Source organism: Microcaecilia unicolor, chromosome 10, assembly GCF_901765095.1.
Source record: "Microcaecilia unicolor chromosome 10, aMicUni1.1, whole genome shotgun sequence".
In the NCBI taxonomy this organism is placed as follows: domain Eukaryota; kingdom Metazoa; phylum Chordata; class Amphibia; order Gymnophiona; family Siphonopidae; genus Microcaecilia; species Microcaecilia unicolor.
In genome coordinates this window covers 36771978-36797766 of record NC_044040.1, presented here as the reverse complement: position 1 = coordinate 36797766, position 25789 = coordinate 36771978, and the positions used below count along the sequence as shown (strand labels likewise).

At 40.6% G+C, this 25789-nt stretch overlaps 1 protein-coding gene across 1 annotated transcript in view; it reads left to right on the top strand.

Moving 5' to 3' along the window:
* Nucleotides 1–11913: 11913 nt before the first annotated feature.
* LOC115478923 (E3 ubiquitin-protein ligase Hakai) overlaps nucleotides 11914–25789 on the top strand; it is a 22622-nt gene continuing 8746 nt past the window's right edge. Inside the window, exons 1-3 of the mRNA XM_030216574.1 lie at nucleotides 11914–12107; nucleotides 20152–20319; nucleotides 25286–25383. Coding sequence (XP_030072434.1) covers nucleotides 11999–12107; nucleotides 20152–20319; nucleotides 25286–25383 — 375 coding nt within the window. The 5' untranslated portion in view covers nucleotides 11914–11998. The remainder of the gene's footprint in view (nucleotides 12108–20151; nucleotides 20320–25285; nucleotides 25384–25789) is intronic.

The following is a 25789-nucleotide window of genomic DNA, read 5'->3' as shown; positions in this document are numbered from 1 at the left end:
ACAGAAACCAGAAAGAGCAAGAAGAAACATTGCAGAGATATTGAATTGGGAGTACCACTACTATATGCTGCCCTGACGAAACTTATTTGTCAGAAATAAAGCACTGGTACATGGGAGGCACATTGGAATAAATGATACAGATTTATACATTTTGTTGGATTATTTGTAGTAAATAATTAGCAGATTTTAGTACACACAGCTTCAGCTTTAGAAATGTTAATTTCTTTCTTCATCTCTCTCTCATTCACCCCTGAATAATTCACTGCTGAGTCACTTTAAAGTTGAAGTAACAAAACATCTGTTTACTCACAGTTTGTAGTTAGATTATAATCAGACAGGCTTATATATACATATTACTATACATTTGTCTTATCAGCTCCTTCCATGTGCTTAGATGGTAATGGATGCTCACACCACCATAGATCCTCTCAGGTTAGGAGAGATCATGAGCTCCATGTGCTCCATGTGCTGCATGTGCTGTGTCTGACCCCCAACAGGAAGTTGCATAGCTGTGTGACCTCTCTAAGTAATTCACATCAGAGGTCACAGAGTAATCACAGAGAAAAGATTGCTGACAGGCAATGCATGTTAAAATACAATACATTCCAACAAACCCCTTCTCATGCATAACTGTCATGCAATTATTTATTCATACAAAGTCCAAGCTTTATACGCAGATTCACAAAATGTTCTCTGGGTAACGGTTTGGTCATGATGTCAGCTGTCATCTCACTGGTGTGACAATAGTGTAGACTGATGACCCCTTCTTTCGCCAACTCTCGCACGTTGTGGTATTTCGTTGCGATGTGCTTGGTGCGTGACTGAACCTTGTCATTCTGTGACAGTCGGATGCAGCTCTGATTATCTTCCATTATCTGGATTGGTCTCTGTTCAGCTATTCCGAAATCCAGCAAAAGTTTTTCAATCCACATCAGTTCTCTGCACGCTTCCGATACTGCCACATATTCAGCTTCTGTAGAAGACAAACTCACAATACTTTGTTTATGACTGGCCCATGAAATTTGTACATTTCCATACATAAACACATATCCACTTGTGGATTTATAATTAGAATGATCCCCTGCCCAATCTGAATCACAGTAACATATTAGTTTTGGATTACTATTGGCTGAAATCTTTAATTTACAATCAATGGTACCCTTTAAATACCTTACCATCCTTTTAACTGCAGTCCAATCTGATTTGGTAGGTGAGCTGACCCTTCTGCTCAAAATTCCTACTGCATTTGCTATATCAGCCCTGTATGTGGTAGCTAGATATAAAAGCTTACCTATGGCTGATCTATATTGGATGTTATCTGGTAAAGGTTCTCTTACTGTTTCATCCTTCAGAAAATCAGTGATCATGGGAGTGCTTACAACTTGGGCATCTTGCATACCTAAACTTTCAATAAGCTCATTTATTTTCTGCTTCTGGCTTAGAAGATAAGAACCATCATTTTGTTTCTCAATTTCTATACCAAGATAGTATGACACATTACCAAGTTCTTTTATCTCAACATTGAGGTTTAAACACTTTACAATGTCCTTGTACTCTTGCTCACTTTTGCTTGCAATGAGCAGATCATCAACAAAAGCTAAAATGTATGCATATTGTCCATTTGTGCACCTAGTGTACAAGCATTTATCTGCTTCACCTTGCTTAAATCCTAAATTTGTCAATATTTCATGCAATTTTTCATTCCAACATTTTGCACTTTGCTTTAATCCATAAAGACCTTTGTTTAATTTACACACTAGCTGTCTTTGTTTTGTATTTATGAAACCTGTTGGCTGTTCCATGTACAAGTCTTCAGTTATATCTCCGTGAAGAAACGCTGTTTTCACATCAATGTGGTTGACTTGCATGCCTTTTGAGACTGCAATGCTCAGAAGTGTTCTGATTGTCGTGTGTTTCACTACAGGTGCAAACACTTCATCAAAATCTTCTCCATATTTTTGAAGATATCCCTTTGCCACTAATCTGGCTTTATACCTTTCCACTTTTCCTTGTGCATTCCTTTTTAACTTGAATACCCATTTGCATCCTATAGCTTTCTTGCCAGGAGGTAATTTTGTAAGAATCCAAGTATTATTTTTATCCAATGCATCAATTTCTTCTTGTGCAGCTTTATGCCATTCAGCAGCTTCTTCTGCTGGCATTTTCTCAATCTCATCCCATGTTAAGGGCTCTTGAGCTTCTGCTGACTTTGTTAAGTAAGACAGTCTTGGGGGTGGAACACCTTTGTTTTCCCTGGATGAGCGTCTGACAACAGGTTGGTCTGACCTTTCCGCATCCTCTAAATCTGAGAGTTCTTCTCCAATTGATTCCCCTTCTCCAACTGTACTGTCTTCTTCAATGATCCTTTCTGTGTCTGTTTCCTCTGCCTGTTCCTCGTTAGATACAGGTGAGTTGCTTTCAGACATCTGCCTTGGTATGGCATTTATATACACTGGCATGTCTATTATGGTTCTAGTTTCATATTCTGGATGATAAGGCTCATCTGGGATAATCCAGCCTTTATCAACCCTTTTGTTTTCATCAAAATATGTAACATGTCTTATGCCAACAATGCCAGTTTTCAGATTCAAAATTCTATATCCTTTGTGTCCTGGAGCATAGCCAACTAAAATGCCCCTTTCTGTTGTGGAATCCAGCTTATGCCTTCTTTGCTTTGGTATATGAGCATATGCTGTACTTCCAAATGTTCTTATGTGTGACAGGTTTGGCTTCCTACCATGCCATGTCTCATGTGGTGTGCGCTCAGCGCTTTTAGTTGGCATTCTGTTTTGTAGGTACACTGCTGTGAGAATTGCTTCCCCCCATAGTCTTTTAGGGAGATTGCTATCTGACAGCATACATCTGGTCATTTCCACAAGTGACCTAAATTTTCTCTCTGCAACAGAATTTTGTTCTGGTGTATAAGCTACTGTTGTGATATGCTGAATGCCTTCTTGTTCTAGAAATGTGCGCATGCTTTGCGAAGTGAACTCACCACCATTGTCGGTCTGAAGAACCTTTGGTTTTCTTTCAAATTTATTGCTCACCATGGCTACGTATTTCTTCAGCATGTCTGTGACTTGACTTTTCTCTTTCAGCAAATAGGCCACACAATATCTAGAGAAATCATCCAAGAATATTAGCACAAATCTGTTATTTCCCAATGATGGGATATTAAACGGTCCACATAAGTCACTGTGTATTAAGTCCAGCACTTTATTACTCCTATTTCCTGTGTATGCAGGAAATGAGGGTCTCACACCTTTTTGAGTAACACAGTCTATGCATTTCTCCATTTTACCAGCATCTGCACTTATCTGAATGCCGGTGGCCAGTTGCTTACTGTAAAGATCCTGGATCACCTTAGAATCACGATGTCCCAGGCGGCGATGCCAGATTTCCAGACTACATTTACCATCATTCTTCCTTACTTGCGCCATATGTGAGGCTTCACCTGAAATGTTCAGCTTATAAACATCATTATGCATAAAAGCTTCAGCATACACTTCATCATTTTTAGAGATTGTGCACTTACTATTTTCAAAATGAATCACAAATCCCTTCTTATCTAATGTAGATACACTAAGCATATTGCAAACTGCTTGGGGAATATACAAGACATCACTTACAGGAATTTCTTTAACTTCATTAGACACTTTGCATTTTAAGAATCCAATACCTTTTGCTTGGATCTTAGCAGTTCCTGCGTTTGCAGTTTTAAGAATACCTTCCTCTGGACACATTTCCTGAAAGAAATCCTTACAATTGGTTAAATGGCATGTGCTCCCCGAATCCAAAATCCAAGTACTTTCATTTGAATTATTATTTACCATAGTCAAAGATTTTTCTGCCATTAGAAAGCCCTTGTGTTTATCTTTGTCCTTCATACATTTCCTGGTTTGAAAATTCTTTAGTTCCATTGGCTTAGGTGAGCTAGAGGGAGTGTTTTGTGTTTCCTTACACCATTTAGATACATGTCCCTCCTTTCCACATGAGTAGCAAATCAGCTTGCCCTTGGGTGGAGTTTTCCCATAGCTCCACCTTCCTCTGTTCTTTGCCAAGAAATTTGTTTCATTTCTCTCTGACTTGCTTTGAGAACACATCTCCTCAGAATCATTTATTATGCATTCCTGCCTTAGTTTTGATGTTGCCTGTTCAAAAGATTGCCCTTCAATGGCCTCATTTACAGACCTAAAAACATCAAACTTCTTTGATAGTGAGGTAAAAAAAATGCTCTTTTCAATGCATCACACATGGGAATTCCAGAAAGTTCTAGCTTTTGAAATGAAGACATAAGATGCATAATGTGATCATTACATTTACTTTTATCCCTTAATTTGGTTTCATTCAACTCTGCCAACCAAATTGGTTGCTGCTTTGCATATGTAGTTGCATACATAGTTCTCAGCTTACATAAAATGTCCTTTGGTGTATCTTTTCCCTCCACTAATATGGCTTGTTTCTCTGAGAGAGCTTCCAAAAGCATGCACTTCACATAATAGTTTGCATTGTCCCATTCAGCCATATTTTCAGCTGTTCTGTCTTGGTCTAAGCATATATGTAATCTTTTTGCTCGAAGGAGACAAATGAATCTTAGTTCCCACTGCTGATAATTAAACTCATTTAATTTAGGCACCTTGAGAGAATAGAAAAATGGTGAATTTCTTCCCTCAGCCATTTTCTTAGCCTTCTGTCTGCTGTGTGGGGGGAGAGAGAGACAGACTGAATCTTTCCTTTAAAACTTAAGAGAAAAAATGTGGCCTTTTTTTTCTGCCTGGTAATATTTCTCTTCTTTTTCAATTCCTGGCCCTGGGCCCATAACCCTTTTGTTGGATTATTTGTAGTAAATAATTAGCAGATTTTAGTACACACAGCTTCAGCTTTAGAAATGTTAATTTCTTTCTTCATCTCTCTCTCATTCACCCCTGAATAATTCACTGCTGAGTCACTTTAAAGTTGAAGTAACAAAACATCTGTTTACTCACAGTTTGTAGTTAGATTATAATCAGACAGGCTTATATATACATATTACTATACATTTGTCTTATCAGCTCCTTCCATGTGCTTAGATGGTAATGGATGCTCACACCACCATAGATCCTCTCAGGTTAGGAGAGATCATGAGCTCCATGTGCTCCATGTGCTGCATGTGCTGTGTCTGACCCCCAACAGGAAGTTGCATAGCTGTGTGACCTCTCTAAGTAATTCACATCAGAGGTCACAGAGTAATCACAGAGAAAAGATTGCTGACAGGCAATGCATGTTAAAATACAATACATTCCAACACATTTGGAGTACTTGAAATGGTTTCATTTTTAGTTAAGATGCAGTTGATTTTTGAGGTTTATCGGCACTGAAACCAAAACACTTGAAAAAAGGAGAATTCTGAGATTACACTAATCAGAACTTGAATTTTCTGCCATAGCATTAACAGTTAGACTCTAGAAGGCACAGCAGGACCTCGTTCAGTCCTCATTCCCACCCCCCCTTCCCAGCTCCCACCCACCCTTAGCTCAACTCTTCATTTATAGTCAATTATTCTAATCAGAAGAACAAGAGGAGAGTTTTCATTAGAGTTTTAATTACATTTAAATTAGTTTCTGAGAAGCAAATACTAAATAAATGACATATTATACCATATAATTTTAAGGCTCTTTATATTCATCTGATATCCCTAGTAGCTTAAGAAGTTTTAATTAAACCACTCTATAATACTAAGATGCAGACAGCAGTCCAGCAGCAAAAGGGGTGTTTTCCAGTCTTTTCCATTGAGTGTCACATGTTTGATTATCTCCCAGCTGATGAGAGGTTATATGTGTGTGCTCGATGAGTCCATTCTCATGAGGCTAGAGAAGCAGACTTGGAAGAGCTGAGGGAGACAGAGAGATACACAGAAAAAGCCCATAGGGATGTTGTAGAGAAGTCTCACCTCCAGTCTGGCAGCCCCTGTGCTTTCTTGGAGGAAGGAGGTCTTCTAAAAGGACAGCATTACCCTGGTGAAGCTGGAAGTAATCCTGTAGCCAGGACCAGCCCACCAGGGGATGCAACATGCTCTTGTACATAGGATGTGTCTCCAGGAGCTTCTGCCCAGGAAGGAAGTTAGGATGGCTGTTGTAATTGGTGATTCAATTATTAGGCATGTAGATAGCTGGGTGGCTGGTGGTCGTGAGGATCGCCTGGTCACTTGCCTTCCTGGTGGGAAGGTGGCAGACCTCACACATCAAAGAAACAACAAGTCAAGCGGAAGATATTCAGAAGGACCAGACTGAAGTCACAGATGTTGACAGTCAAAAACGATGGTTTTTGACTGTCAACATCTGTGACTTCAGTCTGGTCCTTCTGAATATCTTCCGCTTGACTTGTTGTTTCTTTGTGTGTTTTTGCGGGAGAATTGGACTCTCTTTGTTGTTCTTCAGACCTCACACATCACCTAGATAGATTTTAGATAGTGCTGGGGAAGAGCTGGCTGGCTTGGTACATGTGGGTACCAATGACATAGGAAAATGTGGGAGGTAGGTTCTGGAAGCCACATTTAGGCTCTTAGGTAGAAAGCTCAAATCCAGAACCAATATGGTAGCATTTTCTGAAGTGCTCCCCATTCCACCTGCAGGGCCCAATAGATAGGCAGAGCTCCGGAGTCTCAATGCATAGGTTAGGAGATGGTGCAGGTAGGAGGGGTTTAGATTTGTAAGGAACTGGGCTACATTCTTGGGAAGGGGAAGCCTATTCCGGAATGATGGGCTCCACCTTAACGAGGGTGGGACCAGGCTGCTGGCATCAGCATTTAAATAGGAACCAGCACCAGCAGCTTTTAAACTAGAAACTGGGGGAAGGCCGACAGTCACTCAAAAGTGCATGGTTTGGAACAAGGGATCTTTCAAAGATATCACCAAAACAGGGAAGACATGGTATCCCGATAGCGAGGTTGTAATAGAGACCATAGTAGATCAGGTGTCTTTAAATAAAAAGCAGACAAAAGATTGCAAATTATCACTGTCAACTGCTGAGCAAGATATAAATAAGAACAACAAATATAGTTTGAAATATCTATATGTGAATGCCAGAAGCCTAAGAAATAAGATGGGAGAGTTAGAATATATTGCACTAAATGAAAAATTAGATATAATAGACATCTCTGAGACCTGGTAAAAGGAGGATAACCAGTGGGACAGTTTCAAACCAGGGTACAAATTATATCATAGTGATAGGGTGGATCAAATTGGTGGAAGGGTAGAATTGTATGTAAATGAGGGCCTTGAATCAAATAGATTGAAAATTCTGCAGGACACAAAACACATCTAGGAATCTCTATGGATTGAAATTTCATGTGTAAAGGGGAAAAGGATAGCGATAGGAGTGTAGTACCGTCCACCTGACTAGGATGAACAGATGTAGAAATGTTATCAGAAATTAGGGAGGCTAACAGACTGGGGAACACAACAATAATGTGTGATTTCAATTACCCCAATATTGACTGGGTAAATGTAACATCAGGGCATGCTAGGGAGGTAAAATACCTTGATGAAATCAAGGACTGCTTTATGGAGCAACTCGTACAGGAGCCAACAAGAGGAGGAAAAATTCTAGACCTAGTCCTTAGTGGAGCACATGAACTGGTGCAGGAGATAATGGTGTTGGAGCTGCTTTATAACAGTGATCATAATATGATCAGATTTGATATAAACTCTGGAGTAAGTACACACAGAAAATCCAATATATTAGCATTTAACTTTCAAAAAAGTGATTATGATAAAATGAAAATGGTGAAAAAAAAACATAGAGGAGCAGCTGTGAATGAAAGTCAAAAATTTACATCAGGTGTGGATGCTGTTCAGAAATACCATCCTGGAAGCCCAGGCCAGTTATATTCCATGTATTAAAAAAGGAGGGAGGAAGGCCAAGCGACAGCCGGCATGATTAAAATGTGAGATGAAGGAAGTTATTAGAGCTACAAGAAAATCCTTCAGAAAATGGAAGAAGAATCTGACTGAAAATAATAAGAAACAGCATGAGGAATGGCAAGTAAAACGCAAAGCGCTGATAAGGAAGGCAAAGAGGGACTTGGAAATAAAGATTGCGTTGAAGCAAAAACACATATTAAAAACTTTTTAAGGAATATTAAAAGCAAGAAGCCAGCAAAAGAATCAGTTGGACTGCTAGATGACCAAGGGGTAAAAGGAGCACACAGGGAAGACAAAGCCATAGCAGAGAGATTAAATGAATTCTTTGCTTCGGTCTTCACCGAGGAAGATTTGGGAGAGATGCTGGTGCCAAAAATGGTATTCAAAGCTGATGAGTCAGAGAAACTGAATGAAATCTCTATAAACCTGGAAGATGTAATGGCATATTTTGAAAAACTGAAAAGTAGCAAATTGCCTGGACTGGATGGTATTCATCCCAGGGTACTGATAAAATTGAAAAATGAACTTGCAGAACTATTGTTAGACATATATAATTTATCTTTAAAATCAAGCATGGTACCGGAAGATTGGAGGGTGGCCAATGTAACGCCAATTTTTAAAAAAGGCTCCAGAGGTGATCCAGGAAATTATAGACTGGTGAGCTTGATGTCGATGGCAGGCAAAATGATGGAGACTATTATAAAGAACAGAGTTACAGAGCATATTCACAAGCATGGATTAGTGAGACAAAGCCATCATCGATTTAGTGAAGGGAAATCTTGCCTCACTAATCTACTACATTTCTTTGAAGGGGTGAACAAACACATGGATAAAGGTGAGCCAGTAAATGTTTTTGTATCTGGATTTTCAAAAGACATTTGACAAAGTACATCATGAAAGACTCCTGAGGAAATCAGAAAGTCATTTTTATTTTTGTTACATTTGTACCCTGTGCTTTCCCACTCATGGCAGGCTCAAGTGGCTTACATATTGTATACAGGTACTTGTTTGTACCTGGGGCAATGGAGGGTTAAGTGACTTGCCCAGAGTCACAGGGAGCTGCCTATGCCTGAAATGGGAATTGAACTCAGTTCCTCAGTACCAAAGTCCACCACCCTAACCACTAGGCCACTCCTCCACTCCATGTGATAGGAGGTAGTGTTCTATTGTGGATTAAAAACTGGTTAAATGGTTAGTATTCAGAATGGAGAAGGGTATAGTGGAGCTCCTCAGGGGTCTGTGCTTTTTAACTGCTTTTTAACATATTTATAAATGATCTAGAGATGGGAGTAACTAGTGAGGTAATTAAATTTGCTGACGACACAAAGTTATTCAAAGTTGTTGAATCACAAGAGGATTGTGAAAAATTACAAGAGGACCTTACGCGACTGGGAGACTGGGCATCCAAATGGCAGATGACGTTTAATGTGAGCAAGTGCAAAGTGATGCATGCGGAAAAGAGAAACCCAAACTATAGTTACATGATGCAAGGTTCCACATTAGGAGTCACTGACCGGGAAAGGAATCTAGGTGTCATCGTTCATGATACGTTGAAACCCTCTGCTCAGTGTGCAGCGGTGGCTAAGAAAGCAAATAGAATGTTAGGTATTATTAGGAAAGGAATGGAAAACAAAAATGAGGATGTTATAATGCCTGTTTTATCACTCCATGGTGTGACCGCACCTCAATTATTGCAATTTTGGTCACCGCAACTCAAAAATGATATAGTGGAATTAGAAAAGGTACAGAGAAGGGCGACTAAAATGATAAAGGAGATGGGACAGATTCCCTATGAGGAAAGGCTAAAGTGGCTAGGGCTCTTCAGCTTGGAGAAGAGATGGCTGAGGAGAGATATGATAGAGGTCTATAAAATAATGAGTGGAGTGGAACGGGTAGACATGAATCACTTGTTTACACTTTCCAAAATACTAGGACTAGGGGGCACGCAATGAAGCTACAAAGTAGTAAATTTAAAACAAATTGGAGAAAATATTTCTTCACTCAACATGTAATTAAACTATGGAATTCGTTGCAAGAGAATGTGATAAAAGCAGTTAGCTTAGCAGGGTTTAAAGAAAGATTTGGATAGCTTCCTAAAAGTCCCTATGCCATTATTAAGATGGATTTGGGGAAAATCCACTGCTTATTTCTAGGATAAACAGCATTAAATGTATTGTACTGTTTTGGGATATGCCAGGTACTTGTAACCTGGACTGGACACTGTTGGAAACATGATGCTGGGCTTGATGGACCTTCGGTCCATCCCAGTATGGCAACACTTATGTATTTATGTACTTCAATATGAAGGGCAGAGCTGCCTTTGTGCAGAAGTCCAAAGTCAGTCTAAATGTACCAACATTTTCCAGTTCTGTGATATATATTTATTTCTTCTTCAAGTCATTTTTCAACAGCATTTTCTCATTTATTACCCAAATGCCACCACAATTATAATGTTAGTTAATAAGTTTTGGATGCTACTGAATTCTATTATTCTGTCTCACTGTATTTCCAGCTTTGGCACAGTATGTCATCACAAGGACATAATGTAAGAAAAACAATGGACTGCATTAGGGGCTTATAGCTCATTTAGGGGCCCTTTTACTAAGCCACGTAAGCGTCTACGTGCGCCCAACATGTGCCAAAATGGAGTTACCACACAGCTCTTGCAGTAATTTCATTTTTGGCTCACGTCCGATATGCATGTCCGAAAAATAATTTTTATTTTTGGCCATGCATATTGGATGCACGCCAAGTGGCATTTGGCGCACGTAGGTCATTACCACCCAGTTACCGCGTAAGACTTTACCACTAGGTCAATGGCTGGCGGTAAGGTCTAAGACCCAAAATGGACACGTGCCAATTTTCATTTTGCTGCACGTCCATTTTCGGCAAAAATTTAAAAAAAAGACCTTTTTACAGGCGAGCTGAAAAATGGATCGGTGCACTCCCAAAACCTGCGCCTACACTACTGCAAGCCATTTTTCAGCATGGCTTTGTAAAAGGACCCCTCAGTTTAAACAAATGAGAGATTTGTATGAAAGAAAATATTTATTTTTATTATTTTGAGTTATGAAAACCACTTGTCCCTGAAACATGCTCAAAACAGAATAATCCATTTGTACAAAAATGATGAGGTGAAGATGTGATTCCATGTGCCCCAATTAATGAAGAGTTTAATTTTACGTCCAATCTTTATAACACCAGGTTTCCCAAGGCAGATTACAACAGTTAGGGCCCTGTTAAGCCGTGCTATAGGTGCACTAGTCTTTTTAGCGGGTGCTAAAAACGCTAGCTAGTTAGCTAGTTAAGATGAACCCATCAGTAAACAGGATATCCTCACTGAAATTTGGCCATGTACTACTGTATTGTATAGAACAGTGTAGAAAAATGAGCGCAAAATACAGCCTTTATTAGTGCTGCTTTCACCAGCTACAATAAGTTTTGAAGCTGTTTTACTGATACTCAGTTTTGATTTCATGATATTTATATCTAGATATGGAAAGCTTTCAAATAAATTTTAAAAACTGTTAAATTAAAAAAAAATCTTTTGTCCTCCACCTTCTAAGGCACTGCTTATCCAGCTGAAACAGCTTTTGACTTTTTATGGATGGACCATGCATAGACAGTCCCTTATTTATTTTCAAAATAATTTTTATTGACATTTTGAATAAGTACAACATAACAAATTAAGCTGAAATATGAACATCAATGACATAGCATAGTTATAACATGCTTCAAACATGAAGCATCTCAAATAAAACTTGTCAAAACATTTGAGCAGAAGTATCCTAATAATCTTTTACAATTGTTTTCCAATAGCGTTTGCTATTGTTTGGGCTGAACCAGTGTGGTGGCAAACTCCGCCTACTGGCTTCAAACCCTATAACAGTCTAGATAGCCTCATACCGTCTCCTGTTCTCAATCTAACCTATTTGATTGAAAAGAGACCGTCGTTCACCCTCTTTTGACTCTACTGCCCTCCGCAAAATCATAGAAACGGCAGGCTGAGGCTCTGCAACTCTATGGTACATCCCAGCACTTCTATATGACACAAACGCTTATCTGCTTCCGGGTTTCTCTAGGCCTGCACCTGCGCCATGTTCCGGTCCGATCCGCGCGCAGGCGCGGTGAGCTGGTACGTCGCTGGGGTCGCACAGGGCGAGTTCCGCTCCCAGAGCGCACCGCTGCGAATCATGGACCACAGCGGTAAGGAACCCGGGTCTGGAGACCGGGAGAGGGGGAGGGGAAGCTGCGGGAGTACGTACAAGTGAGGAGGGCACCAGCTGTGTCCGGTCGCTGTCTTCCCCACACAGTCCCTGTCAGCGTCTAGCCGTTTCCTCATTACCTGCACCCCTCCCCCCAATCCCTGACCTGAACTTTCCCTTATCCTGTTTGCGGCTCTCGCTGAATGAATCTCCCTGGACGGGCTTTTGAGGGGTGGAAATGCATGACTTGCAAGGGAAGGAAGCGCGCACACCCTCCATGTGTGTGTCTCTTCCTTCCTTCGATCTCACTGGCCCCTTTGCACGCTCCTCTTGCCCGCTGTGGCTCTTTTGTGGAGGCATGTCAGGGCTGGGGTCCGTTGAGTTTTCTATATGCCTGTTTTAGAATATTTTAGTATATCCGGCTATCAAATGCGGAGTTGAGGCTAGATTTCTGTTCAAAGGTTTATGAAAATGGGAAATAGGTGTTGTCTCAAGTTGAATAGTTTTTATGTAGGCTCGGGAAAACGTTATGGCCTGAATTAACTTTCAGAAACACATCAGGCACTTAAGGCGTGAGAAGAGGCCAATTTGATGTTCCACGCGCATAGTTTTTGGATTTCTTTCCCCATTAAAGACAATCGTAGCTAGCAAAATGTTGTTTCTTTTCACCTCGGTCATGATATGGTTTCTGGTCCTTAGGTCTGAAAATGATCAAAATCGAACTTCTGCTCTCGGTAAAGGAAAAATAGAAAACTTGTCAGGAAGGATGCAATTTAACTTTGAGATAGTCATCTCATGAGCAGTTCAAGTTTGAAATGTTTTGTGTTGTGCTTCTGTACATTGTAAATAATACAGGGTAATGTTTGGGGAGCTTAGGAATAGCTGGGAGGGGGTGGTGGGAGTGAACACCCTTTTGTTTTAAATTTGGTGCCTATGCAGAAAGGCTGCTTCTGTGACTGAGATGCCAGGGAGACCTGCTTCTGCAGATAGAGATGGAGGAAGTGGTGGGAGGTGTGGAGATGGAGAAAGAGGAGCGTGTAGTCACAAAAGTGGGGCGATGAACTTAAAATAATACAAAAAGGCAGTGTAAACCCAAAAAAGAAGGAAGAAAAAATTGTGGCTCCTTAAGAATTCTTGACTGCCATTTGCCAGTAAGAAGTTAGATGTAAGAAAGCTTTTACCTTGTTGGGCTCACCGTGAAGACTTTAGTATAGCTACTCAATAATTCCTTTGCTGGAAGTTGTATTTTAGTTTGTTTCTTTAAATTTGTATTCCAATCTTGCCATGAGGATATGTTAGTTCATCTTATATAACAGCAACCCTTTCTCTGAGAACAGTTTTTGGCAAGTTTGCTTTATAGAACTAGCCCTTGTCCTGTTTTTATTTTAAATATATATAATTTTCTGCTTTGTGTATTTGAGGGGGGTATATTTGTAGGTATGCAAAGAAAGCACATTCACAAGACCCGGCCAAAAAGCTTTCTTTTTTTTTTCAGCATGAGGAAAATGCAGTATATAAAGGTTTGCTAATGTTCGCTAGCATTTGTAGCATGTGCTAAAAATTAGCGCATGCTAACCATGTAGACACCCATAGAATATTATGGGCATCTACATGGTTAGTTCGTACTAGTGCTTAGAGCGCACTAAAAACACATGCCTCTAGCATGGCTTAGTAAACAGGGCTCTAAATGTGTCCAAATGTTCAGCCATTTACATGACTCAGTTTTGCAGAATTGAAGCCTTGAGGTCCAGATAGCTTTTCAGAATTGTTGTTATGAAAAAATATTGTCTCAAGACTAAACTCTGCTTTTAACAATAAGTAACAGTGGTTAGCATATCTGAGTTTAAAAAGGTTTGGACAAGTTTCTGGAGGAAAAGTCCATAGTCTGTTATTGAGGTGGATGTGGGAGAAGGCACTTGCTTTCCCCAGGATTGGTAGCATAGAATATTGCTACTAATTGAGTTTCTGCCAGGTACTTGTGACCTGGATTGGCCACTGTTGGAAGCAGGATGCTGGGCTAGATGGACCATTGGTCTTACCCAATACGGTTATTCTTATGTTCTTGTGTATTTTCATATGTACAATTGTAATTAAAACATTGCAGTATGTGGAGTACTTGATTACCTCCTTTGTATAGTTCCCAAAGATTAATCAAATAGGAACAAACATACAAAACAAAACAATATCCCAGGTAAATATCATAAACATGACTCCATTACTTAGGAATCAACAAAAAAATCTTTATAAAATTTTGTGAAGGTGCTCAGAAACTCACTGTGTCTAAAAGTGAAAAATCACACATATAGTCACCATTATCTATCATACTTCCGCATTTAATTTAAGACAGCAGTCCAGAGCAATGTCAATCCCTAATAGTACTTAATCTAAAAACTGTAACACTTCTTCATCAATAATAAAGACAAAGTTCAACATCAGTGAATATCGATTCTGGAAACCGACAATGAGGAGCTGCTGTACAGATCCAGTATAGAATTTTGATCTATTTTTTTGTATGGTAAATGGATTTAGTTGGCATGATGGACATAAAGGCTTTCACTTAAAGAGTAAGGACCATTTTTTGTGCGAAAAAATTAGTGAAAATGGTTCCTGTCCTTGTTGCTATCACCTATTCACAGTTGAGGAAGGTCCCATGCCCCAGTTTCACACACAGTGGCAATGGGGCTTATTTTCAAAACCAAAAAGGTGGTAGATGGATATTCTTCTCTCAAAAATGGCCAAGTTGTGATTTTTGACACTTCAATTTTAGATGTTTTTCTCCACATTTTGTCCAATTTTCAAGGGGGCATGTTTTCAGCAGGACCTGGGTGGCACCAGAAGATACACGTTTTTCTGCAATAATGGACCAAGCAAAAACTCTAGGGCCAAAATTAAGACCTTTATGGCTAGACCGGGTTCAATCATGAATCAATGACCAAAAGGTGCCCTAAATGACCACTGGAGGGATTAAGGCATAACCGCCCCTTACTCCCCTAGTGGTCACAGAGCCCCTCCCATCCCCCTAAGATGTGACAGTACATACCAGGCTCCAACAGCTTCAGATATGATGGTCAAGACAGCAGACAGGTCCTTGGAGTAGCCTAGTGGACTGTAGAGAAGGGGACCCAGGCCCTTATTCTACTGTAACTGGTACACTTGTGGTGGAACATGTGGGCCCTCCAAAACCCAGTAAATACCTACTGTACCTATATATAGGTGACACCTGCAAGCTTGAGAGCTATTGTAGTGATGTACAGTGAAGTACAGTAGGTGTTTCTATATTCCTGGAGTTATGGTGAGATGTGTACCTTTTATGTAAAGTCCACTACGATGCCCCCTAGACTGCCCCACTGCTCTGCTGGGATGTCTGTGTGACCAGTCTACTAAGACTGAGGCATATATAGCGTGTTAAGACCTTCAATGTTTGTGCAGTGCTGCGTATGCTTTGTAGCGCTATAGAAATGCTAAATAGTAGTAGTAGTAGTAAAACACTTTAGTAACTACCCCTCAGAGTAGAGGGCATTTCGATCCAGAAAATTTATGCAGGAAGGATAAGTTGGTCTCTGGGTCTAGGTGTTAGTAGATCACTCAGTTCATGGGTTAGACCGTCAATGAGACAGGTTAGTTTTATCCTACAAATGTCGTATTGTTGCAGTAGTAATCTTGCTTAGTATGAGAGGAACTGCACGTACAAACATTTACCTTCAAATTCGATATAGGATGCTCAAAGTTAGGCGCAGGGCGTAGATGCATACATAAACACGTAAAGCTATTGGTTAAATTGGTGATAACAATCAATAGTTGGCCATAGTGAGCATTTATTGGCACTAATTACTAGTTAGCATCTGCTCTGTGCCCCTATTCTATTCATCTTGCACACAACTCTTAAGGGGGCGTGGTCAAGAGAGGGGCATGGGCTTTCCCAGGACTGAGACACAGAGTTGAATAAAGAATGATATTCAATAAATTAAAGTTCAACATAGTTCACCAAAATCTGAGCACTTTGAATAAGCTTTGCAGCTATGAATTACTTTATCTGGTTATTTTTGTGTTTTTTAGGGGTTATTAAAGGCCAATTATCAAATTAGTGTTTGTAGATTCAAGGTACTTAGCTAATGCTTAGTAGAGAATCAGAGTTACTGTGGAATTAGGAAGTGGTTTCTGTCTAGGGCTGTAACATACATGGACATTGTGGATAGCCTCAGCTATATCATAGATTGGTGACGTTCTTTCAGACTTCTGTTGACTTAGAAATGTGTTTATTTCAAGACAGAAATGCAGCCAAGTTTATTCACTGGAAACAGTAGTGTATATGTTTAGTGCAGTAGTTTATTCTCAATTTAAACTTATCAAAACTTACCTGTGGTCACAAGAGATGTAAGTGCTTAATTGCACATAACCAGAATCAGAACTGGAGCTTACTGCTTAGCAACAAGAGAACATCCAGATAATACTTGGAAATGTGAATTACATCACGCTGTCATCTACTGGAGACCTCAAACGAGACTGTACAGCTAATGCAGAACAGGAAGGAAGGAGCGAGATTAGCCTACAAGAATGGATTAGCTAAAGCTCATGTTTAGAATTAACGCCATCTGAGGGAAAGGATGAAAGAATTAGCAATTAAGGTTCCTAATTTTTGTTTGTGTTCACGTTTAATGCTGGAATTAACTTTTAACTTATTCACATCGATTTAAAATACAGTGTTAGTTTTACAGCATTATTACTGAGTGTTCTCATAGCAGTGGGTCCAGTGTGAATGTGATGGCACTAGCATCTGAGGCAAGTATGAAAATAGCTATTATAACTAGTTAAGATCCACAGATGATGTGCATTAAATTGAGTATCCTTATTGTACAATGGCATTATTTAGTTTTCTTCTCCCACCAGCCTCGTCCTGTAGGCAGGTACTATCAGTTTGCATTGTGTACATGGGGTGCTGTGTGACCTTTGAATTGCTGATTATTATATACAGGGCTAAAACAAATACCAACATCCAGGTCACATGGATATCTAAAATTTTGAAAAATAAATAAAATCCACAATTTTTAAAAAACTTTAATCTTTATTGTTTCATGAAAGTACAGTAATCCAAACAATACAGAAATAATACCATAAGGTAACAAATTAGATCCACAAAATATTTTAAAACTAAAATGAAGAGTAAATTTTAATTTTTAAAAAGCTAAGCAAAATAGCAACAGCAAAAAAAAAAAAAAAAATTCCTTGGCTTTTAAATTTTGTTTTGACTGGCACTTAAGTTGTCCATATACATTTTCAACACTGATTTTTGTATACCTTGTGATTTGTAATTTCTAAAATCGGTAGTTTACAGTGTCAGTGTGTAGGTCTATAAAGTTGTAAAATCTGAGTGTAGTTCAGGATTAATGACAGCTAAGCATTACCTTCATATATAGAGAAGACTGGAGGTGAGAGACCAGGTCTGGGGAAATAAATCCATGGAGACTCCGTAGAACAAGGACCGTGGCAGTAGTTCTGCAAAGATAGGGGGCCTTTTACAAAGGTTCGCTACCGTTTTTAGCATGCGCTAAATGCTAGAGACATCCATAGGAATATATATGGGTATCTCTAGCTAAAAATGCTAAATCACCTTTGTAAAAGGGGCCCATAGACATTTCAGTTCCTGTCCTGTGTAAGAAGTCGTTGTTTTAATTTCCCATTTTTCATATATTACATCTTTGTTTTGTTTAATTTACTCCTCTGCTTATGAGGTTATTCCATACATCTGCCACCACCTTCATGAAGAAATAATTTTCTGTTCCTGAGTCTAACTCATGATTTTCTGTTCCTGAGCCTAACTCATGATTTGTTCTACATCTTCCTTTCTAAGCATAGGGAATTAACATTATAAATTTTTTTTCCACAAAGAAGTTGTTGGTGAGTTCAAAGAATAATCTTCGAGATAGGGAGAAGATGAGGGATTGACAAAGGAAGCAACTGCAAGCCGTTGCTGTAAATGAAATATAAGTGTTAGCAGAATACAAATAATACCATAATTAGGCATCATGGAAGTACATTCCTGTAACAGTATGATACTCATGATGTCAGCACAATACACTTAAATATCTTAATAGGCAGCATATTAGAACATTCATGTAACATAAATATACTCACAACATCGTTATGGTACAAGTGAAGCAACTTAATAGGCAGCCGAGGGGACAAGTGCAGTTGAGCCACAGACAAGACGGGTAGGACAAAGTCATTGGGATAAATAGATGGGTGGCCAAATTGAAGGCAAATTATATGTGAAGTTTAATAAGATATGTGGAACTGATCTTAATTACAATGTGTGCATCAAGCTAGTCCATATGTGGAGTGATTAGATAGTCACCACATGCAATAAGGGCTAGGGAAAAGAGCCAGGTTAATTGAGCATACTCATTCTGGAGTGGAGGAGCTACCTCTCTACCCTCATCTCCCCTTACGTTCCCGCCCGTAACCTCCGTTCACAGGATAAATCCCTCCTCTCAGTACCCTTCTCCACCACCGCCAACTCCAGGCTCCGCTCATTCTGCCTCGCCTCACCCTATGCTTGGAACAACCTTCCTGAACCCTTACGCCAAGCCCCCTCCCTGCCCATCTTCAAGTCTTTGCTTAAAGCCCACCTCTTCAATGCTGCGTTCGGCACCTAACCCTTACCGTTCAGTGAATCCAAACTGCCCCAATTTGACTGCCCCTATCGGACCGACCGTTCACTTGTCTATTAGATTGTAAGCTCTTTGAGCAGGGACTGTCTCTCTTTGTTAAATTGTACAGCGCTGCGTAACCCTAGTAGCGCTCTAGAAATGTTAAGTAGTAGTAGTAGTAGTGGTTAGGGTGGTGGACTTTGGTCCTGAGGAACTGAGTTCGATTCCCGGCACAGGCAGCTCCTTGTGACTCTGGGCAAGTCACTTAACCCTCCATTGCCCCATGTAAGCCACATTGAGCCTGCCATGAGTGGGAAAGCACGGGGTACAAATGTAACAAAAATAAAATATATACTATTGGAGATTCTACATGGAATGTTGCTATTCCACTAGCAACATTCCATGTAAAAGGCTGCGCAGGCTTCTGTTTCTGTGAGTCTGACATCCTGCACGTACGTACAGGACGTCAGACTCACAGAAGCAGAAGCCTGCGCGGCCACATTGGTGATCTGCAAGGGCCGACTTCTACATGGAATGTTGCTAGTGGAATAGCAACATTCCATGTAGAATCTCAAATAGTAGCAACCGTGGAGGAGTGGCCTAGTGGTTGGGTGGTGGACTTTGGTCCTGAGGAACTGAGTTCGATTCCCACTTCAGGCACAGGCTGCTCCTTGTGACTCTGGGCAAGTCACTTAACCCTCCATTGCCCCATGTAAGCCGCATTGAGCCTGCCATGAGTGGGAAAGCGCGGGGTACAAATGTAACAAAAATAAAATAGATACTATTGGAGATTCTACATGGAATGTTGCTACTATTGGAGATTCTACATGGAATGCTGCTACTATTGGAGATCCTACATGGAATGTTGCTACTATTGGAGATTCTACATGGAATGTTGCTATTCCACTAGCAACATTCCATGTAGAAGGCTGCGCAGGCTTCTGCTTCTGTGAGTCTGACGTCCTGCACGTACGTACAGGACGTCAGACTCACAGAAGCAGAAGCCTGCGCGGCCACATTGGTGATCTGCAAGGGCCGACTTCTACATGGAATGTTGCTAGTGGAATAGCAACATTCCATGTAGAATCTCAAATAGTAGCAACCGTGGAGGAGTGGCCTAGTGGTTAGGGTGGTGGACTTTGGTCCTGAGGAACTGAGTTTGATTCCCACTTCAGGCACAGGCAGCTCCTTGTGACTCTGGGCAAGTCACTTAACCCTCCATTGCCCCATGTAAGCCGCATTGAGCCTGCCATGAGTGGGAAAGCGCGGGGTACAAATGTAACAAAACAAAAAAAATACTATCCCCTGTCTGTGTTGCTTGTACCTACCCTCTCTCACACCTTTTGATACCATCTGCCATGATGATGATGAAACATTTTATTCTTTTCTTTTTTATAGACAATGATTTGCAAGGCACCAACAGCTCAGGGTCACTGGGTGGCCTGGATGTACGCAGACGAATCCCCATAAAATTAATTTCAAAACAAACTAACAAAGCCAAAGTTTCCCCTCATGCTCCGAGAACTATGAACAGGATGCCTTCAAAAACGCAAGCTGGCGAGGAAGGTAAGGGCTGGTGAGCTTACTCCTGCTAACGCAGAATTGTGTCTCCCAAGGGTATTTTCACTGCTAGATCGTCGTATTCCTGTTATATTTATTGCTGTGTATTGTATTTATTTATTAGGATTTATTTACTGCCTTTTTGAAGGAATTCACTCAAGGCGGTGTACAGCAGTGTATGTCTTATGTCTTGGTACTGGGTGTTTCACATGTTCAGTGTCACAATATGAGATCAGTAGTTTGATTGATTTTAGGTAGGAAAAAATAAATGTGACAAGTGATAGACAAAGATGCATAATATAGTACAAGAGAGTACATGGAAACCATTTTGTTGCAGTGCTTTTCAAATACAATCCTGTTGAAAATGGCCTTGCCTTTAAGGTCACTTTCATTTGGGTAATCACAAGCCTATAGTCCATCTTCCCTCCCCCCGTCTTACCCCTTCAAATGTGGACCTGTTTTATAGAGCCGATAGATCGAACCAGTTGCTAAATACATTTAAACATTTTTTTTGTTCTTTTTTGTGACTGTATGAAAGATTAAGGGGTTCTGTTAACAAAATGTGGCCTTGGTGCGCCCTTATGTGGGTCTTTCCCATGCGCTAAGGCTATTTTTATCGCAGCCGTAAAATGGCCTATTTTCTATTTTTTGTATTAATGGCCATGCGCTAATGTTATCACTAGCACATGGCCATTTTAAGAAATGACTGTGTGAGCACTTACTACCACCCATTTTGCAGGCATTAAGGGGCTCCTGTGTTATCTGTGCGCTGACCAGTTACCATGCAGTAAAATAGATGTGCTAACTGGTTAGCATAGTAATGCCCATGCTGCCTCTGACACGCCCCCTCAAAAAAATAGAAATAGTTTTTTGTAGTGCTCGTTTAGTGCGCACACAATTAGAAATTACTGCAGGATGCCCAAGTGCCTTATTTTTAGCTGCCGTAGGCACGCATTAGCGCCTTACACAGCTTAATAAAAGGACCCCTAAGTAAGCTGCACAGGATAATGAGTCTGAAGTGGCATTGGTTTTAAAGCTACTATGGTCAAGCCTGCAGACTTCAGTCTAAACTGGATGAGCTCTTCGTAGCCTGGGTTTTGCTGGCATGTCTGTAAGCAGTATTTTGAGTTACATGTGCATTGATGTTTTTTCCCTATGCTCCATGGTTCACAACAGGATGAGCTGAAAATGCCGTTAGATGTAATAAACCCTGCCCTATTTTTTTTTAACCCTGGTCCCACTCATTTCCTAGGCACTGGCTAAACCCTTCAGGTCAGACATCCCAGGAATCGTGTTCAGAAGGAATGGATCCTCAGGAGCTTAGCCGAGATTGGGTGGCGGGGCTGGTGGTTGGGAGGCAGGGATAGTGCTGGGCAGACTTATACGGTCTGTACCAGAGCTGGTGGTGGGAGGCGGGGCTGGTTGGGAGGCAGGGATAGTGCTGGGCAGACTTATACGGTCTGTACCAGAGCTGGTGGTGGGAGGCGGGGCTGGTTGGGAGGCAGGGATAGTGCTGGGCAGACTTATACGGTCTGTACCGGGGCTGGTTGGGAGGCAGGGATAGTGCTGGGCAGACTTATACGGTCTGTGCCCTGAAGAGGACAAGTACAAATCAAGGTAAGGTATACACAAAAAGTAGTACATATGAGTTTATCTTGTTGGGCAGACTGGATGGACCGTGCAGGTCTTTTTCTGCCATCATCTACTATGTTACTATGAGGCATATTTTCAAAGCACTTAGCCTTCCAAAGTTCCATTATGTTACTAGTATATACAAACACAAAGTTCAAGATGTCGAGCTGAGCTAAGTCTCGGTAGGCCGAAGAGTATTCTTTTCTGGGCACTCTTTGTTTCATTCACACACACAAAAGGCATCAGTCTCTGTATTTCAACTTCAGCTTGCTTTAATAGTAACTTGAAAACACAATTCATAAACTTGTCAACTTGGTCTGTACATTTCAGGGCTTTTCAGATGGTCATCACAGCGTTAAACATAATCTCCAAATGTTATCAGGGCGTTCAAATCACAATACAGTTCTATCTCAAATCTTCTCTATTTGCAAAGCAGAACAAAGTACTTGGTAATATCCCCATAGACTTTACTGTTTCAAAGTCATCTCCACATGATTAACTCAGTTCTGAACAGGGATCATTCACACATGCAGTGCCAGTAGTTGAGGCCCTCCTGCTCCCACTTCTCCTATCTGGCGTGTCTTTTTCCCCAAGCACTCTTAATCGTTCCCAAGTTGGGAACACTTCGCAGGCACCCTCTGCTTTGTAGCAGGGACTTCAATCACCACACACTGCAAACTCCTCCTGTCTTGGTTCCCAGGACTTCTCCCTCAGTGCTCAGGGTCTCAGTAGGGGTGGGCTACCAAAGACCAGAATTTTCTCTATGTAGTGCCTTTTATTACTTCTTGGCCCTGCCCCCATGGGCTGGCCCTTCACAAAACCTCCCACCAGGCTGGCAGTCCCAGCCCCTGTTGTCTTAGTGACCTCCCTGAAAATCCTTCTGCCTGCTGCAGAGACTATTTTCAGAGAGTCACATGGGGATTTTCATAAGTGCAGTCAGTGGTGGCAATCCAGTAAATAGAGTGTTTTGAATTGCAAGCTGAACAGCCTTTTAGTACAGCTGTAGAACATAGTTATAGTAGGAACAAGTCGAAACATACAGGCAATGCAGGACTGGAAGGGGCACAGCAAGGAAAATGCAAGTCTGTATACAAGTGATGATAAAGGCAAAGATTTGTGTAAAGTAGGCTCCAGATTCATACAGATAATAATAGGATCAGCAGAACAGACAGGCCTCCAACTTGACTATCCCTGAAGCTGTTGAAGTAAAAGTTTTTGAGAATGCTGCAGGGGATAATTCACAGCCCTGGATGGGAAGGAAATTTGCAGTGGATGATGTTCTTTCCTTCCCAGCTGACACCTACAAGTGGACTTCAGGGCCCATGCCTATTTGAAGATTTTTGTTAATCTTTCCAACAGTTGCTCCTTTGGGTTTTTGGGCTACAGCACCTTCATTTGCATCTGCCTGAGAGTTTTCCTTTCTTTATATTTCCTGGCCGCTCACCTGAGTCAATCATTGTAGTAAATTTGTTCTTTAGAAGCCACAGACCTAGTGCACCTTCTGTAGGAATGGCATTGCAATATGACTGGGACATTCCCGTCCCCCCCCCCCCCCCCACCTCCTGGGGCCTGAGAATGCCACCTCTTGATGCATCCGCAGCTGATGCAGGAAACAGAGGGGTAGAGCTGACAGTTACGCCCAGGGCTTCTGCAGAGCAACGTGTTACCACTGGACTGGCACATACCAGATACTTTTTTATTTTTTAATTGAAAATTTTACAATCAATTCAAATATTCCACTTGTACTGAAAAAGAACAATAATAAATGAATGGTAAAAATCTTTTCTTGATGCTAAAAGTTTATCTCCAGCCCTCAAATTGAGAGATTCAATTTCAAAGATATTAAGGAAAATAAATTTATACAACCAATGAAAAAGATAACTGACCCAAGGCTCTAAAGGCCTCTTTTATCAAGCCATGCAGCAATGCCGATGGAACCCATTCAAAATGAATGGGCTTTGTCAGCATCACTGCAATGGGAGCAGCTAGTGTGGCTTGATAAAGAGGCCCTAAATCAGGAGAAATTAGCTATTGAGCTTCCATAGCAGATGACTGAAGTCGTCTTCAAGCTATTCAGCTCTAAGATAAGTTGCTCTTTGATGTTATTTTGATAATTCAACACTTTTTTGAGCACTTCTGAGTTTTGCTGAGCACTGCATATTATGTTAATGGAAGGGTTTTGCAGATGATGCAGCCGTGATCTGTTTGGATCATCATTGCTCCCTGCGATCTAACAGTGTTTGAGCGACTTTGAGGCTTTTCCTTCCTACTTTTTCATAATTTACTTTTGGATTTCATAGTCACACCTGTGGATGATTTTTATGATATAGCTTTCTGTATCGGTTATTTCACATCCCTTGAGTTTCTATAGTTCATTTAGAGCAATAAACAGGTCACTCGGAGAACACTGCTACAGTCACTTTTCACAAGGCTGTATGGCAGATATGTTTAATTTCCGGTATTTTCAGTCATGCTCAATCATGTACAAAGAACTTGCCTTTAGTTTAGCCACCCATTTATTTATCCCAGTTGACTGTACCGATCATTTTGTCCACATCTATATATCTGCACTTGGCCTCTCAGCATTGTAGAAAAGCATTAGTATCATAGCAATGTTATTTGAATGTTTTAATGAATGCTTATTATTTATTTCATTAATATTATGCTGACATTGTAGTTTATCATTGTTATTTGAATTTCAGTGCTGTTAAATGTGTATATTTTTGATCCTGTTTCATGGTAATCCTATTATTAGATTTCAATTTGCTGTTTTCAAGTTTACCTCATTTTTTTTCATTTATGTTTATATTTGTTCATTTTACTATTATGCTGTTAATAAAATTGTAAGTTTGATGTTAAGCTGTACCTACTGTATACCACCTTGGGTGAATCTCATCATAAATGTAGTTAATAAATCCCAATAAATAAAAAAAAGAAAAAATAGATTGTGCAGAAATGTCCCACTCTGGTAGTCTGATAGCTAAAGAACGTACTTTGTGAATTCCAGCTACTACTATTACTATTTAGCATTTTTATAGCGCTACAAAGCGTACGCAGCGCTGCACAAACATAGAAGAAAGACAGTCCCTGCTCAAAGAGCTTACAATCTAATAGACAAAAATAAAGCAAGCAAATCAATGTGTAGAGGAAAGAGGAGAGGAGGGTAGGTGGAGGCGAGTGGTTACAAGTCAAAAGCAATGTTAAAGAGGTGGGCTTTCAATCTAGATTTAAAGATGGTCGAGGATGGGGCAAGACGTAGGGGCTCAGGAAGTCTATTCCAGGCGTAGGGTGCAGCTGAATACAGACTTCTTTTTATGTGTTTTCCCTTTTATTCCTGAAGGATTTAACTACAAAGAAGATGAAAGGTATGACTGCAAAGTAGGGGATGTATTTGGCAGCCAAAGAAGATTTCCTGGACACATATTTTGGGACTTTAAGGTACCATTGTGCCAATTTAGTGTTTTTGATATCTGTCTTGGGTGCGTGCTGTGAAGGTGCAGCTGCTGAATCTTTCACATCTAGAGAGAAGGAACAGTATCCTGCAGGTGGTGAGGCTTGTGTGCCTGACAGCTGGGAGAGATGCCCTTAGCACAGTAAGAAGGGGTTAAGAGTTAGGATAGGAAAGTGTGGTGCCCTAAGATGCTGAAAGGGGATGGGATTTGATATACTGTCTTTCTGTGGTTACAATCAAAGTGGTTTACGGTTTACATATTATATACAGATACTTACTTATTTTGTACCTGGGGCAATGGAGGGTTAAGTGACTTGCCCAGAGTCGTTCTCAGACCACTGCAGTAACCATTAGGCTACTCCTCCACTCAGGATTATATAGCTGGAAGATGAG